Source organism: Lissotriton helveticus, chromosome 1_1 (genome assembly GCF_964261635.1).
Source record: "Lissotriton helveticus chromosome 1_1, aLisHel1.1, whole genome shotgun sequence".
Lineage (NCBI taxonomy): Eukaryota > Metazoa > Chordata > Amphibia > Caudata > Salamandridae > Lissotriton > Lissotriton helveticus.
Window position 1 is genome coordinate 1,957,300,396 of NC_136057.1, and position 16,274 is coordinate 1,957,316,669.

Here is a 16,274-nt window from a genome sequence, read left to right on the forward strand (position 1 = left end):
GTAGCCCGATGTGCCTTTGCTAGGTCTCAATATATGTGCTCCAGTGGATTTTGAGAAATTAACGTTCAAAAAAAGATATATATCTGTAACAGCGCTCCGCTTCGCGTACTTTTCGCGTTACGGAGCTTTGCGAAGCTGATTGGTTCTCCGGCGTCTGTCAACATTCCAAACAGTCCGTAGCGGCCGCCATCTTGTCTCTTGGTAGGATTGAGAGACAAGATGAGGCCAAAGCGAAGGGGGAAATGACCATAAGGGGGCATAGTAGATCCTTCCTGACCTCTTAGGTTTGATGTACCATTTTGCCAAGTTTGGTGTAATTCCGTTCAGCCATTCAGGCTGTAGACGTATGTAAATGTCCTATGGAAAATTGCATGGGGAAAACACATTTGAAAGTGTTGAAATTTAGAACCAATTAAAATGTTACTTTGGTTTTGTATTTGTGTGTGATGAAAGTTAATTGGTTATGTATATATGTCAAATGAGAGGAAACCACAGCCATTTTGTGATACTACTGTCTGAGGTACATTTGTGAGGAATTTTTGGTGGTGAATTTCTGGTGTTTGATTTACACAGTACTAACACTTTTCCTACTTTTGAAAAGGTGAGTTGTTAATTTGTAAGGGGAACTATGTTGTACACTTGAAGATAATTTGAAAAATGTTTTCTGTTATTTATTTGCAGTCCTTCTGTTATACTAAATACTTGATAAAGTTAGTTTTATATTATGTATTACTAAAAACGATAAATGAAAGTGATTATTTTTTTCTGCAATTTACAGCAAGCAATTTCAAAATAAAATGGCTCACAATGAAGAGACCGTGGCAATTTCTTTTGAATCGTCCACTACATTGATTGAAATTGAGAGCACCAATAATGAAACATTGTCACAAGGAGGACATGACTTGTATGATTCCATTAGATTGATTGAAATGGACAGCACCAAGAATGAAATATTGTCACAAGGAGATGACTTGAATGATTCCACTACGTTGATTGAAATTGAGAGCAGCAATAATGAAATATTGTCACAAGGAGGAGATGACTTGTATGATTCCATTAGATTGATTGAAATGGACAGCACCAATAATGAAATATTGTCACAAGGAGGAGATGACTTGAATGATTCCACTACATTGATTGAAATTGAGAGCACCAATAATGAAATATTGTCACGAGGAGATGACTTGAATGATTCCACTACATTGATTGAAATTGACAGCACCAATAATGAAATATTGTCAGAAGGAGGAGATGACTTGAATGATTTTTTTGATCAATCTCTTGATGGCGAATTTATCGAGTGTTTGGAGACCATAGAGTTACAAGAATCATTATTGGAGACTTTTCATGAGGACATTGCTGATGAGGACATGTTACTAGTTCTTTCAAATTTAGAAAATTCTGAAGAATAAATTTATATTTAGAAATCAAAAATTGTTTGAGACATTATTCATTTTTATTTTTAATTTATGAGGTTGTAGCGAAGTGATTGTAGTATAAAATGAGACTTATAGTATAGAGTGCAACATTTTTATGTTACATGGTAAGTTTACTCATATTTACTTCCCTTCTGCCACTATATTATCTCCAATGTGTATTTGACATCTCTTCTTCATCTCCGGCCTCCTTTCTCTCACTGTGTGTCTCCGATGCATCTTATCGCTGCTATTTTGTGTAATTACAGAAGAGAGTAAAATAAAATAGTTCGGAACGTGAAAAGGGGGCAAAGTAGAGTACTCCTCACCCCCTAGGCCTTTTTAGGCGGTCCCAAAAGGATCAGTTTCTGCTTTCCTGAGAGATTATGGTATGAGTTCCATATACCACAATAACTTGCATTACAACATGCAAGATATCTATCTCCTATTACCAACTTTTGGAGATATTCGCGCTAAGCGCGAATATCTCCAAAAAGTAACACCTGCCCTGAGCAGTTCTTAGCCATGTTATCCAATGGGAGGTGGATAACATGGCTAAGAGCATTAGCTCGGTAATGTATGAATATCGCTGAGTTTTTAGCGATATTCATGCATTGCGGCCGTTTATTATCGCATTTGTGATAAACCTTGATAATAGCAAGGTTTATCTTCGATAATTTCTGATGATGCTTAGCGGTAAAAAATTCGTTGGTAAGCATCGTTAGCGATAAATATCGCTTAACTTTGGTAATATGCCCCAACGTCTGTTAACGTTCGATTCGAAGGAAATGAGGAAGTGTTGAAAAACATTGTCTGCGCCATCTTGCCTTTTTTGAAATGCCACACTTTTGTCGTGCACGGCAGCCATTTTAGATGTCTTGACCAGACCCACTCTCTGCACGCTGTCGATTCGTAGCATGGCTCCTCACCCTCGCAAGCATCTTCCCCAGGCACTGGTCACCCCCGCTCTCTGTCTTATGCATGGGCAATAAACCTCCCCCCATCTGCGCTGCTCTTCCCTGAGAATCACACTGTGCCCGCCCGACACCTCCCTTTCGCCCTATTCACTACCGCACCCTCTGACACTCCTCTTCCTCTGTGTCCGATTGTCCAGGCTATCAGCTAGCCCTGCAGATGTAGTTTATGGCCCCAGCTGTAAAGAATCACCCCTCTTCAAAGGAGTTATAGTAGATGAAGGCCCACACCCGATGAGATCCGTCACACCACACGTGTTCCTACTATCTGAAAACCATCCTGTATTGTGATTGGGGAGGGGACCGAGCCTGAAGCGGAAGATTCCAGGAATCACTCTTTGTACATCAAAGTTTTTACAATTATGTGTCACATTAAAAATATATAGCACTCCAACAAAGTAGTAGGAATATAAAACTTTAATAACATATAAATATATACAACAAAACAAAAACAGTAAAAACATTTAAACAACGAAGAGACCGTGGCAATTTCTTTTGAATTATCCAATAGATTTATTGAAATTGACAGCACCAATAATGAAATATTCTTGTCAGTAGCGGTCTGTTGTGCGAATAGTTCCAAGGCAGCAGAACGCGCTGAAATCTAGATGGCACGAAAGTGATGTCTAGCAAGTTGCCGCCCAGCAAATAACGGCGTGGGGCGCCGCGGGGGTGAGTGAGTCCAGTAGGCACCACAGCTATTCTTACCGGCATTGCAGAATTACTGCTGGGGACAATGCCTGTGCTGTAGCAGGGTCACAGCAGAAACAAAAAGGATTCTGTTGAAGATGTTGTTGGTTTTCAATTTGAAAACAGTTCTGGTGTCAACTGCTATGTTATTGTAGTGGTTAATGTTTTGTTTTCTCTAGAAAATGTAAAAGAGGGGGAGGCAGTCCAAAGTTCCGTTAAAAGGGCAAAGGAAAGGATCGGTGGTTTGAACTATCAGTCAAAAAGGGGAGGGGGTGCAACAATTTTTCCTACCGGGTCACACTGTGCTTTCACCGGAAGTGAGGTCTGCAGGATTCTAGTAATTCAAAGTGAGGCTGGCGCCGACGTCCCGCGGATACAGTTTCGTCACTCCACGGGTGATCATGGCAGTCATTCCCCATCGGGGGTCGGAGACTCCCGCGGCTCCTCTAGAATCTTCAAGGTCGTGGAGGACTACGGTGGTGGAGTCAACCAGTGACCGGGCCATTTCTTTATGCTGGGCCCGCTCTTGCCAGGTCGACCGCCATTTTGAGAGTTCGGTAGCTACTGGCGATCGCGGGGTCAAATGAGCGGACGGGCTCCACCCTGCCGGGCGAGACGTTGCAGCATGGCCACAGTGGAAGAACCCTTTTCCGGGCGCCTGGAGCGCTGAGGGTGCAGCTGGGAAGCCTCCACCTGGGGAGGCGGGAGAGGCCTGTTCGCACCGTCTCTCCCTCCCAGTGCACCCCACGGCGTCTCGCTTGAGATTTGTTATGGCCGGACCAGGCGATGAGGACGAGGGGGGGGGGGGGGTCGGAGGCATGTGCAAGACATCCCCCCCCAGGGTTGTTGCAGCAATTATACAAGAAAGAAGAAGTGTCCCGTCCGTCTTCGGGCCGGGCTTCCGGTAGATGTCGGCCGGACGCCCCTGGCTCTGGCCCCATGAACGGGTTTCTTGGTTTATTGGCTGCAGCCGGATCCCGTCGGCCTCGGCCCCCCGACCGTTGGTGGCCGGACCGGAAGAGCATGTGGCGGGACTACCTGCAACTCTCAAGGGCCACCGCGGCCGGACTGGGAGAGAGAGGGGAGGGTCGAGGAGACATTCCCCCCCCCCCTGCAACTGTTCAGCGTTGTAAAGGCAATCCCCTGGCCGGGTCCCGCTGGTCTCGGCCTCTCCTCCGGCTACACCCTACGTTAGGATCTCCTGGCCGAGGCGTGGCAGCAGGACCTGCCTTATATGGGCTGCTCCCGGCTGGGCGTAGCCGGAACCCTGCCCCACCTTGGAAGTTTCCAGAGTGGGGGCGGATGTTCTACTGACTTGCATTTTCCCTAGTCTATCGATTTTTTTGGCGTGGCAGGCGGTGGGACAGCGAGGGGTGATTTGGTTTCTCTTACTGTTTTTCTGGTCTCTCACCACTGGCATATTTCGAACGTTTTCTTGTTTCTAGGACATTAATAGGTTTTATCATTACGTTATGTTATCGTTTCTTTGTTCGTTGTTTAATAAAAGTTCATGTTCATCAGTGGCCTACTGATTTTCGATTTCCTATTCTTTTCTTTCCAGGTTGTTTCATGCTAAAGTTTCTGTTAACAGGATACAGTGATCACTTCGTTATTATTGCATATGTCCTTTTCACTAGGGGTGCTCTCTGGTCGGGCCAGATGACGTATGTCTAGTAAATGGTCCGGGTGAAACAGGTGCATCAATCAGTGGGGAGTAGATAGGCATGACAGATTACAACGGGGGAGAAAGGTCCGCATTACGTACCCTTTCACTACTTGCAAAGATTTTCCTACGTTTATTTGCAAACAGGGAATACCTCCAAAAAGAACTAATTCCCAAACAGTCAATGTTCGGACAATCAATCAATCAATGAGGAATGAAATAGGTACGACGTGTTAAAGGCTTGCGTTACCTACCCTTCACTATCTGCAAAGGGAGAGAGAATATTCCTATTCTTCCTCGTTTGCAGGCAGAGAAGATCCTTAAGAGAACCAACTTCGAACAATTCAATGCTCGATTCAAACAATCAACAAGGGGTACTGTGAACACAAATGAACGCCGCTTATGTACATACGCATTGCTATTTTCAACAGGTTGTTCCTAATGTTTCTATTTTAGCGAGGTCAAAAAGAGATCCCATTAGTGGCCTACTGATTTTGCTCGATTCCTTTTGTTTTTTTACACGGTTTTTCGCTATCTGCAAAGACTAAACAGAGTATTTTGACTCTGTGCTTGTTTGTAAATAGAGAATGAACCAAAGAGAACAATCAATCAAATGGAGAGAGAAGCAGGCACGACGGATTACAAAGGGGGCAAAGGGCTGCGTTAACTACCCTTCACTATCTGCAAAGAGAGAGTACTCCTAATAGAAATGAGGGGTGGGGGGCAGCATTCAAAGCAGATCAGTGTGCATAAACACGAAAATGTTTTACTTACCACGTACTTGACATTCGACAGCTTATGATATTTGCTATTAAAAAACCATTGAAATTCACTGAAAAAAACATAGGTTATAGACCATATATAGTTAGGAATTAGCATTTACAAAACCTTGAAAATTCACTGAAAAAACCATAGGTTATAGACCATATATAGTTAGGAATTAGCATTTAAAAAACCTTATTTTACTCACACAAAACCATTGAAATTCCATATATAGTTAGTTGCACTAACTATATATCGCGCACCCGCAATCCACTGCTGATGATGTCACATATTACATCATTCATGACATGGTCAGTGACATCACTGATGACATCACTGATGACATCTTAAATGACATCACTGATGACATCACACTTGACATCAATGATCACATCACTGATGATATCATTCATGTGATAATACAATGCATCTCCTCACACTGTAATATAACCTCCGTTACACCCAGTGTTAAATAGAGAGTATCATTTTTGAAACCATTGACACACCAATACTAGTTACTACATACGCACTCACTGATTCCTATGTCTACACACACATTCACTTATACAATCATTCATACATACAATCACTCATCTTTACAACACTATCATATGCACTCATACACTTATACAGACACTCACACTCTGCCACTCATTCATGGAGTTACTCACACACCTAGTCAGTCCTGAAAAGAATCAATCACACTTCCATTTTCTCATCTATACAGTTAAACACAGAACACCTTACATTTTTGAAACATATACTAACACATAGTTACTCTCTTATAGAATCACTGATACAAGTACACATTGATCTGCACAGAGTCACACACCTCCCAGCCAGCCATACACACACTCAGTCTCCCATACAAATACTTGTGCAACCAATCAATAACCCATATAGCTACTTATATAGCTACTGATCAACACATGCAGCAGCTTGCACAACAACAGAGATACTGATGCACACTTTCAGAAAGTTTAGTCACTAACCCGTGCATTCAGTAAGACGCATTTAATCACTCACTCAGACAGTCAATCACGCACCTACTAAAACCTTCATTCAGACACTTATACATCCACTCATTCTTCAATATGTAAAACATATTTAAACTTTACAGAAACACATAATCACTGGATGTTGTCATCAGTGATGTCATCAGTGATGTCACTGACCATGTCATGAATGATGTAATATGTGACATCATCAGCAGTGGATTGCGGGTGCGCGATATATAGTTAGTGCAACTAACTATATATGGAATTTCAATGGTTTTGTGTGAGTAAAATAAGGTTTTTTAAATGCTAATTCCTAACTATATATGGTCTATAACCTATGGTTTTTTCAGTGAATATATATATATATATATATATAGTGTTTTATGGAAGTTGAGAAAGCAATCTACCAGAGTAAATGCTGTCCGGGTACATTTGCCAAAATAACCAGGTGCACCCCGGCCATATGTTAATATTGAACTGTGTTGCTATCTTGATATAATTTTACTATTTTGATATAACAACCTGATTACTTGTCCCTACGCAAATTAGGGATTCAGACTGCAAAGCCGCCTATTACTGCCCCCGATTGCTAGTTGGGGAGTTCTGTGCAATTTGTGCATGAGTCGCCTACAACAGGATTGCCCATAGATTGCGCCTGAAGTTTGTGAGTGATCTTAAATGCCACCAATTGTGTTGGCCAACTGCCACATCAGGCAAAATTTAGCCCCGGTTTGTAGTTTTCCTATTGGCAGAAGGTTTGGCCTCTGAAGCAGGATTCACAGCTCAATTGCAATCAAGGCATTAGTTTTTTAATTATACAATGTCGATTATTTTAACAGCTAAGGCCTGATGGATAATAGACATCAGATAATTCGTAAGAAACAAAGCCAGTCACTGAGTTTTGGATCATTATTCAAATTTGGAGCAATTTATATCAAAAGATATGAAAAGCCTAATGGAAATATATTTCTCTGTTTTGCTTCTTTACAGAGAGTCAAAAATAAATCACTGGAAGACGTGGTTCTGCTTAACATTGACACAAACACCTTGGAAACTCCATTCAATGACCTCGGCGACCTGCCCGGTGAAGTGGTAAGTCTGAGGGTGTGGAAGGGAGAGGCAGAAGATTGTCACAGTTTCAATTCTCCAAGTTATTGAAGTTGCTGATATTTTTTTGTGGCATCTAAGAGTGTAGCAAAACTGTTTGACACATTCTGAGAGGATGAGCAGGACACAACGTCCCTCATCGGGGAAGCGGGGTTGTAATTAAAAAGTGAGCTGCCTTCATTAGGCAAAGCAGCCTTAAACGCAAATGCTCCTTGATTTCGTCTTAATGATCATACCATCAGGCAGGGCTCGCTGTCTGCCTAGTGGCGTGTCTTGCAAAAGAGCGAGCGGGTGTTTTTTTGAAGGCAATGAGAAGAAGGGGGCCAATTATCGGTTTCTGCTTCTGCGCCACCTGCCAGCACTAGTCCCTTTAATTAATAATCTGATGGCACTGGTCAATATAATGAGAAATGCGAGTGCAGTCGGGGTCAGAGATTTTTTCCTTTGATCTGTTCTAGGTCTCTGAAACATTTATTTGTTTTCCTTAAATTATTTCAGTTTCATTTTTAATCTTCATCCTGTGGAGGCGGCCTCAGGAATGAAACACTAGCCGCTTCAGCGTTTTCTCTGCCGGGAGCGCAGGCCGCTTACTTGCAATGATGTTTGTAAACTAAACGACATGCGCTGTTTGTATTAGCAGAGATCCCTTTGAAAGTGTGAAGCCTGTCTGTCTATGAAGGCAGATTCATTAAGGGGCAGTCATTTTTCCCTTTGGTCTTCCATAGGATATTTTTGGTGGTTTGGGGGCTGGTTGAAGGAGGAGCTGCTTTTAGCTTTGGTAGAGGGCGGTCTATATTTTCCTGTTAAATTGACTCATTTTTGATTTCCCTTAAGATGATGATGTTCCCACTCTTCGTGTTGGTCATTGTATAATAAGCTGGTAAGGCAGGAGCACTTTGTTCGCATACTTGCTCTGAAGACAAACCATTCTATACGTTGATAGATTCTTTTTGATGGAATACTACACAGCTTAACAAATGAGAAAATCCCACTGGCAGACTTTTGATTAACACAAGAAATGAAGCTCTTGATCAGCCAACTTTGTGTATGGATCAGCAATGCTTTACATGCTGGATGTAAGGCAGAAATCGCCTTTAACCCTTCCCCTCTTAATGTTGGTATTTGAGTAAATACGTGAAAACAATTTTGTTGCACACTTTTCTGCCAAGAGTGGTAGTCAAATACTTTCTCTCGGAGTGAGGAAAGCAGTAATGAAGGCAATTTTATTATAGATTAATCTGGCAGGGCCATACAGTAAATCTAAGAGTGGGAGAAAAACATACGAACATGTTCTCCAAACACTGCAAATCAAAGCAGTATGATTAGTATTTCGGTTTGTCATCGGAATCCTTTGGACGTGGGAATGTTAAGGAAGTACAGAAAATGTATAAAGAACATTTTAGGAGAATTAGGTCACTCAAATGATGTCATTTTAGAAAACAATAGGTTGCCAACATATATGGCCCAAAATACTGCGCTGATTGCATGTCACTAGATATTGGAACTCTTGTGAATTGGATTGTGAGGGGAATTCTATTGGTAAGCTCACCATAAATGGGGTGTTTTAGTGATCTATAAATTTTAAATAGCAGCCCTTTTGTGCCTTCAATTGAGCCATTTTACGGGATTATTGTTTTTAAGTAAACGTATGTTCATTTGTGGTCTCAGTAGCCACTGTACTGTTCCGATTACTCAGTCTTTTCAGTTAATTTCTGTTGCTCTTGCGCACCTTTATCCATCCACAGCAGACACTTAGCATCACATTGTATGCGCACCTCAGGGTAGGTCGTTTGTGCGAACTGCCATGCTGTGTAAGCAGTGTGTACAGCAACAGCCACTAACCCTATTGTTTCAGCTTTTAATATGTGGTCCACAAATTAAATCGCTTGTGGTATTTTTTCAAGACTCTAAATGTACATTAAATGCATAGTAGCTCAAGAGAATCTAAACATCTTAAATTTGACTTTTGTTGTTAAAAAGGACATTTTATATTCCACTATGGTGTTAAATTGTCATTGCTTTTTTATTCAAGAGGCAGCTCATGTACTACAAAATTGGCTAGTGAGATAAAACATTTCCAAATCAAAATCTCACTTCCTAGTTTGGTGGTGTTTTTTCTGGGTTGGTGAGTGATGGTTGAAGTGATAATTTAGCCACGGGATGAACATTTGAGGATCTCTACATAGCTTCTTCCTGCCACCTGGGCCTAAATGAGATGTAGTGTATCTATGTGTACGCCTTTTTGAAACATTTTGTGTACATTCAACAGAGGTTATCAAAGCTTTTAGTAATCAAAAAACATTTATACTGTGAAATAAAGTTTCTGACATGACCATAGATGCTCATATGTATCACTATATCATCCTATCATCCTGTATCTCATAGGCCTAATCAGAAGCCTGAACTTTCGAATTGCAGTCAATGCCTACTGTGAGCTCCACCTTGTGGGCAGCGGCTTTAGTAAACATTGGCTTTGGCAATCATGCAATGTATTTTATCTTTTTATTTTTGATAAGCATATTTAATACAAATTTGAAACAAATTGAAAAAAGACATAATAATAAAGGAGTAGCCCAGCGGCCAAAACATTGGTGTGCACTCTTTTTGGTGGTTGTTCCCATGTGATCAGACAAGCTGCTGTCACTCACAACCCCTTGCTCTATGCTGTGGTGGGCAAAAATGAAAGTGCGCAGCTAGAAGGACCCCCTTAGTTCTCTTGCCTCTCTTGGGTGTGTGGTGTTCCAGAATAGGTGGTAGAAGGTGGGTAAAACTGCCAGCCACCATTCCTCCACCATGGATCTCCACAGTTTTGGGTGAACACAGGGGAAGTGAGTGTTTGTCGTATTGATCGAACAACAGTAGGAAACAACTTCTGTTTCCTACTTTTTGTGGCTCTGAATAACCAGATTTTGATTTGGTATTCATGCTAATTGATCTATGACTGCCATACAAAACAAAAACTAAATGTACATTATCTCCTGCCAAATGACCCTCTTTATGTTCCCTCCGTGCCCCTCCATGCAAAAAGCTGCGCTTCTGTTCCTATGTGACCAGAGAGCTTCAACTGCAGTGGGGGTCTGAGGAGACCCACTCTAACAGGTAAATGTGGTGGTTGGCACAGGAAGCAGACACCTGCACTCTCCCACATCCTTCTGGTCTGTGGAGGTCCAGGAGAGGTGGCAGTAGGTGTGTGAAACTGGGTGCCACCCTTCCATAGAAGCTGGCGAGGCAGAAAAAGACAGCGGAGGTGAGCACTTTCGCCGGTTGATCTAACAACAGTGTTAAACAAATGTTGTTGCCATCTGTTGTCATATCAGTGAATCACAAGATTTCAAATCTTTTATTCCTTCTAATGGATCTCTTGGACTGTCGTACAAAACAAAAATGAAATGTACATTTTCTCCTGCTACCGACACCCACCTGCCTCTGCTAATTTCACCAACGTTAATAGAAAAGCCCAGACATCATGCCACCCTCTGTAATATTTTGAACTTTGCTCCAAACCAAAATCTAATAAAATATGTGGCGTACTGCCACCCTCACGCACCCACCCAGCTGTACCCACCCATATCTTAAAAAACACCCTGCATCCTGCCACCCTCTCTCACCACTCCCTGAACATTCCTTCCGCACCTCCACCCAAATCTGTGGGAACAGAGAGCCAATATCTTACTGGCAGCCTGAAATTCCCTCTGCAGACCCAAAGCTGACAGGGGAGGTAAGTGTTTGTGGCATAAGAGCACCACCCCTCGCTTTCCCCTATTTCCCTTGGATCTGTGAAGACCCGAGAGAGGCGGTAAAGGGTGGATGAGATGTTGGACTGTGTGAGACACCATTTCACTGTGTTTTGGGGTTTTTAGAGACCAGGTAGATACAGGGGGTCAACATCTGCCGAGATCCAGCCTCAGGTCTCTGTTTTCTCACTGCTCTGACCTTACAGTAGCCAAAAGTCAAAACTCGTGTTTCACTGCTCTTAAGTAGGAGCAGTGAATAATGAGGTTCGAACCTCATGTTCTGTATAATTGCTTCAAGACCATCACAACATAAAACGTGCACATTAGGTAGGGTGCTTTATGGTCTGTTAATTCTATCGTGCAGCCCTGGCTGCTGAGAATCTTGTGGTGTGTTTTCAGGGCATCTTGACACGTCCATGACACGAAAGGACAATAATGCCATTTTGTAGCAAATGCATCTTCCAGGAATTAAGAAAAATAATTCTGAAAGTCTCTCTCGTGGCCATAGTAAAGTATATTGAGTAAAAGCACAATTGTTTGGTATTCTCTGTCTGATTAACATTTATTGTTTTTATTTAATAAAGATAACCGTTTTCTGCTGGTATACATCCTTATTACATGTGTTACTAAGTAGTTGAAGCAAGCTGAATGGTTTGGGGTTTTCAGTGATATAATTAACTCTTGATTCATGACACCATATATAGAAAGCATGTGCTCTTAAATGTTATCTTTTTATATGGCTTGTGAATTTAAGAACCTACCCTTTGTTCTCTTAAAATGGAAAAATGCCTCCACTATAAGATAGATTTGAAAAGACTCAGTTCTCAACTTAAGTTCTATGAATTGATGACTTCACAGTCACGCATGGCATAAAGCAAAATGAAGGGGCCCTTCTGTTGAATATGAAGAGGGAACCTGAGTCTCTGCTTGGGGTGAATGGAAACCCCAAAGGGTTGAGGGCCGCTGCACCACACGGGCCTGCGTTAAGACTGTGTAGTCATGACATATGCACATGCCTGCACTAAATAAGAGACTTATTGATAGTAACATGTTTTATTTGCCTGGCTGTTTTTATAAACTTGTAAGCATCACTTGTCAGACTTTTTAATAATTTAAGTATTTAAAGTGTATACATGAAATTGTGCTTATTTAATACTTTTTAAAACACCATGTAGAACTTTAAAGCTACATATATCTGTTATTGTGCTATTCAGTATGTGAGTAATTTGAAAATCGGGCCATGGCCACTGTTTAATCCAATCGTTGGTTTGATCACCTTGTAACTGGAAAAAGCACTGAGAAGAGTGTACGCTGAATTAAGTCTTTTTTTTCTATATCCTGTATTTATATTTGCTGTTGGCAAATTGAGCAGTTTTTGCTCCCAATTTGCCATGTCATGTTTTATTTATTTTTGCCGGTGGCTTTTTATCAAATAATGTTTAGCCTACTGTTGTATGCTCCAAATATTAAAGTATTGAAATATTTACTCCCTGTCAGCTGGTAATTACACAAGACACTGGCAAAGGAATATGTATCATGTATTAAAACAGATCTACTCAGTATTGTTTCTGAAATCCTCACAGTGCTTAACACATTCCGCCTAATGAAATAACTAAGGATAAAAAAAATACACAGAGAGATAACGGTCTAAAAAGTTACTAAAAACATGGGGCAAAACCCCTGAGTAAGAACTGAAATGCAGGAGTCGAATGAGGGGGCAATGCAACTGAGATTCAAAAAAATCAGCAGACCAGGGTTAGGTCGCAGGCTATTGGAGAATTTGAAAAATGAACTTCCAAAAAGGCAGACTAATTTAGGATAAATAGAAACAACTAAACAATGTCAAGTTAATGTTAAACATCAGATCACAACTAAGAAAAAATAAAGACCGTAAACATACATTCGATACAGGCCACGTTAAAGATGCGCACGAAGAACTGAAACCCAACGATATAATTGACGTTCATGGCACGAATAGTAAGCAGGGAGTACTAAAAATAACAGCAACTAAAAAGAAGACGGCGGTTTTAGTTTACATGCTTTGGATTATCGCTGAAGCAGCGAACTGTGTGCCGAGAAGTAACAACCACCGAGTGCATGTTACATGACCGTTCTAAGACTGCGAAAGAAACGAATGTTAGGCTTTTTTGGGCAAGCAGTCTCTATTGCACACATACTTTTAATAAAAAAAGAGCTGTGAAATTGTGAGAAATGCAGCTGGCCGATGGGTGCAGAGCTAATACATTTACATTACTATAAATAAGATTAAAAAGCGTACTGACAAACCTAATAAAACGTTTAATTGCAGTAGCTGTATAAACAGAAACAGGAGCGAGGAGTGCGAAAAAAGCTGCAAGTTTTCTATCATGCTCTCCCTATTGCTTTCTGTCTTCCGCCCTCTCTCACACACTCCAAGAAAATGACATCGCCAAATAAGACCGTCAAGTAAATGAGCTGCGCTATAAATCTAACACATTTCTAAAATCTCTTCAAAATTCCCTTGAATTAAGACCAAACAGTTCAGCAGCTATTGACGATAAATACGCTCTATTAGCAGACAGATATTTCGCCCGTCCCCTCGGGCCATTGCCACAATACTTTTATAACAAACTTTTATTTATCATGCAACTTGAGGTGGCTGATTTGTGATTTTAATCTGAACGTTAGTCCTTCCTATTCTCCGTCTAGCACAATACATCACTCCAGATTAGAGGATTTTTTTTAGAAACGTCACTAATCATTTAAATGGTACTTACTGGTTTCATTTGACTTTTGGCGCATGTGAACTCTATTATTTTTCTCTTGACTGACCGCTTGCCGTGATTGTTTAAAAGTTCAGAGGTCACAGTTGTCCTGCATTACCAGCTCTTTTTTCACGTGGACCCTCTGCTGTGTTGTGTGCTGTAATCTTCTTAATGGCTTCATTCCAATATTCACACATAATATTTTCGATTTATTGGCTGTTAGAAATACTGCCATGCCAGTAGCAGTTCCGCTGCTCCTAAAGTATTCAAAATTGGAAAAATAAATCAGGGAGGGACATTCGGGAATCCTTTGTTTCCTTAGGCAGAGGGAAAAAAATATATCCTTCCTGTCTTGTGAGGAGATGGCTGTTTTTGTGTTTCATCAATTGACCACAGACTGGAGCCTAGTAGGAAAAGAAAGGAACACATTGTGGGAATTATTTTAGTAGACTAACAATTTAAGGGTCATTCTTTCCGCAAATCAGAGTCCAACAAGTAATGCTTAATTTGTAAAAGGAGTGCAGGGGCCAGAGTATTTCTTCGAGCCTGCCGTTGACGAATTTCAAGGGTTGCTGAATACCAGGATTGTCTAGTCTGGATTCCACCTCATTTCTCTTTCTATCCACCACTCTACAATCCAGTTTCTTTATTTCACTCTTGCAGGTCTTTTTCATCTCTGCATTCTCTATTTCTTTATTTGATGGTTTTATGTAGCGCTACCTAGACCCGTAGGTATCAGAGCGCTTTACAACAGTAAATGTTCACATCAAAGATAACAAGACTATACAGAGCATCTGAGTCAGAGTGCTTTACAATAGTAAATGTTCACAACATAGATAACAAGTATAGTAATATTATTAATAAAATAATTTTGTGTCTTATATAGCGCTAGCTAGATGCGAAGGCATCAGAGTGCTCCCCATGCTATGCCATAGCGTACACAAGGGGACTCAAAATTTCCCTATCTTTTTATTCCTCCTTCTTCCCCCCTTTTCTACCTTCCCATCTCTTTTTATGGGTCAAAGTTTGATGACAAAAGTCCTGGTCCCCACAAATGAGTGCTGGTACTTGACACCTACCACCACAGAGCCACCAACAGCCCTAAATTGTTTTCATACTGTCCACTATTTTGAGAACTATCATGATATAGTGTCTACCTTTAGTTAAGAACGGGGTAACTTGTTTTGCGAATCAGTTTGTCAATCTTACCTAGGTGTAGCCATCACCGATTTTCACCTGTTTTTTTTTTTTTTATTCCCCACCTCTAGGCACCCACTTCAAGTTTTTATGGAAGCAAACATGCACTTTGTAAAATTAAAATAAGGAATTGGTGGCAGATCACAATTTCATACTAGACACCCTGCAAATGTTCCTACTGATTTTAATATTGTGGTCTCTGGTATTTAAATAACTTAGCAAGCACGAACAATCATTTTGTCTATCGAGGGCATTTTCTATTTGTTTGGTGCAACCGTTGCAATCTTTGTTGTAAAACCTCCACTTTCCTATTTTCAATTCACACTCCCTTTATTTTTGACTTTGATATATTCATTTTACTTCAGTGGAACATGACACTGTGGCTCCTAAAATACATTCTCAGTTTGGCCCTTAAGCAATAGTTAGTAATCTGCTTTCTCCTTGGTTGATATTTGCTTAGATACGTAAGGTGGACTTTAGTGTATCCTTGAACAGAAAGTTGTAGTTCCAGTTGTCGCTCAATGTCTCTCGAACAATGTTTGGTCAAGCCTAACACAGTTATTCAGATGAAAGTTCAACTGTACTTTATCCTGCAACTTTTTTCTTCCTAGTTGCTCCTCTTCTTAACCATCATATCTCTTTGCCCTTCTTGCCATTTCGATGCCAACCGATACAGAACTTTCTATAGTTTGTTGCCCATCAGCACCTCTCCTCTGTTTTGGACTGTTCTGGTGGTTCTTTGGGTGCTTTTTGTTGCCACTCACTACCTTCCAGAAACTGGTACCTTATGGGCCTTTCTGAAATAGATGGTGGTTCTATTCATCTGAAACCTCTCGCTTTGTTCTCCTACAATAGACTTGGTGTCGTAGAAGTTGTCAGTGTTATGCACTCCCTGGCTCATCCTCCCATCTAAATTCAACATTAAATACTGTTGTTTGCTCGCAAACGTTGGCCCATTTGGAGCCAGACATATTGTATCCCAATCTCTTC

General features: G+C 41.0%; 1 protein-coding gene across 2 annotated transcripts in view; it reads left to right on the forward strand.

Annotated features, from left to right (window-relative positions):
• Positions 1-16,274, forward strand: part of DENND1B (DENN domain containing 1B) — a 1,337,878-nt gene that overhangs the window by 967,015 nt on the left and 354,589 nt on the right. For both annotated transcript variants that reach the window (XM_078644012.1, XM_078644002.1), the window contains one exon: positions 7,493-7,594. In XM_078644012.1, the coding sequence (XP_078500138.1) occupies positions 7,493-7,594 (102 nt within the window). The remainder of the gene's footprint in view (positions 1-7,492; positions 7,595-16,274) is intronic.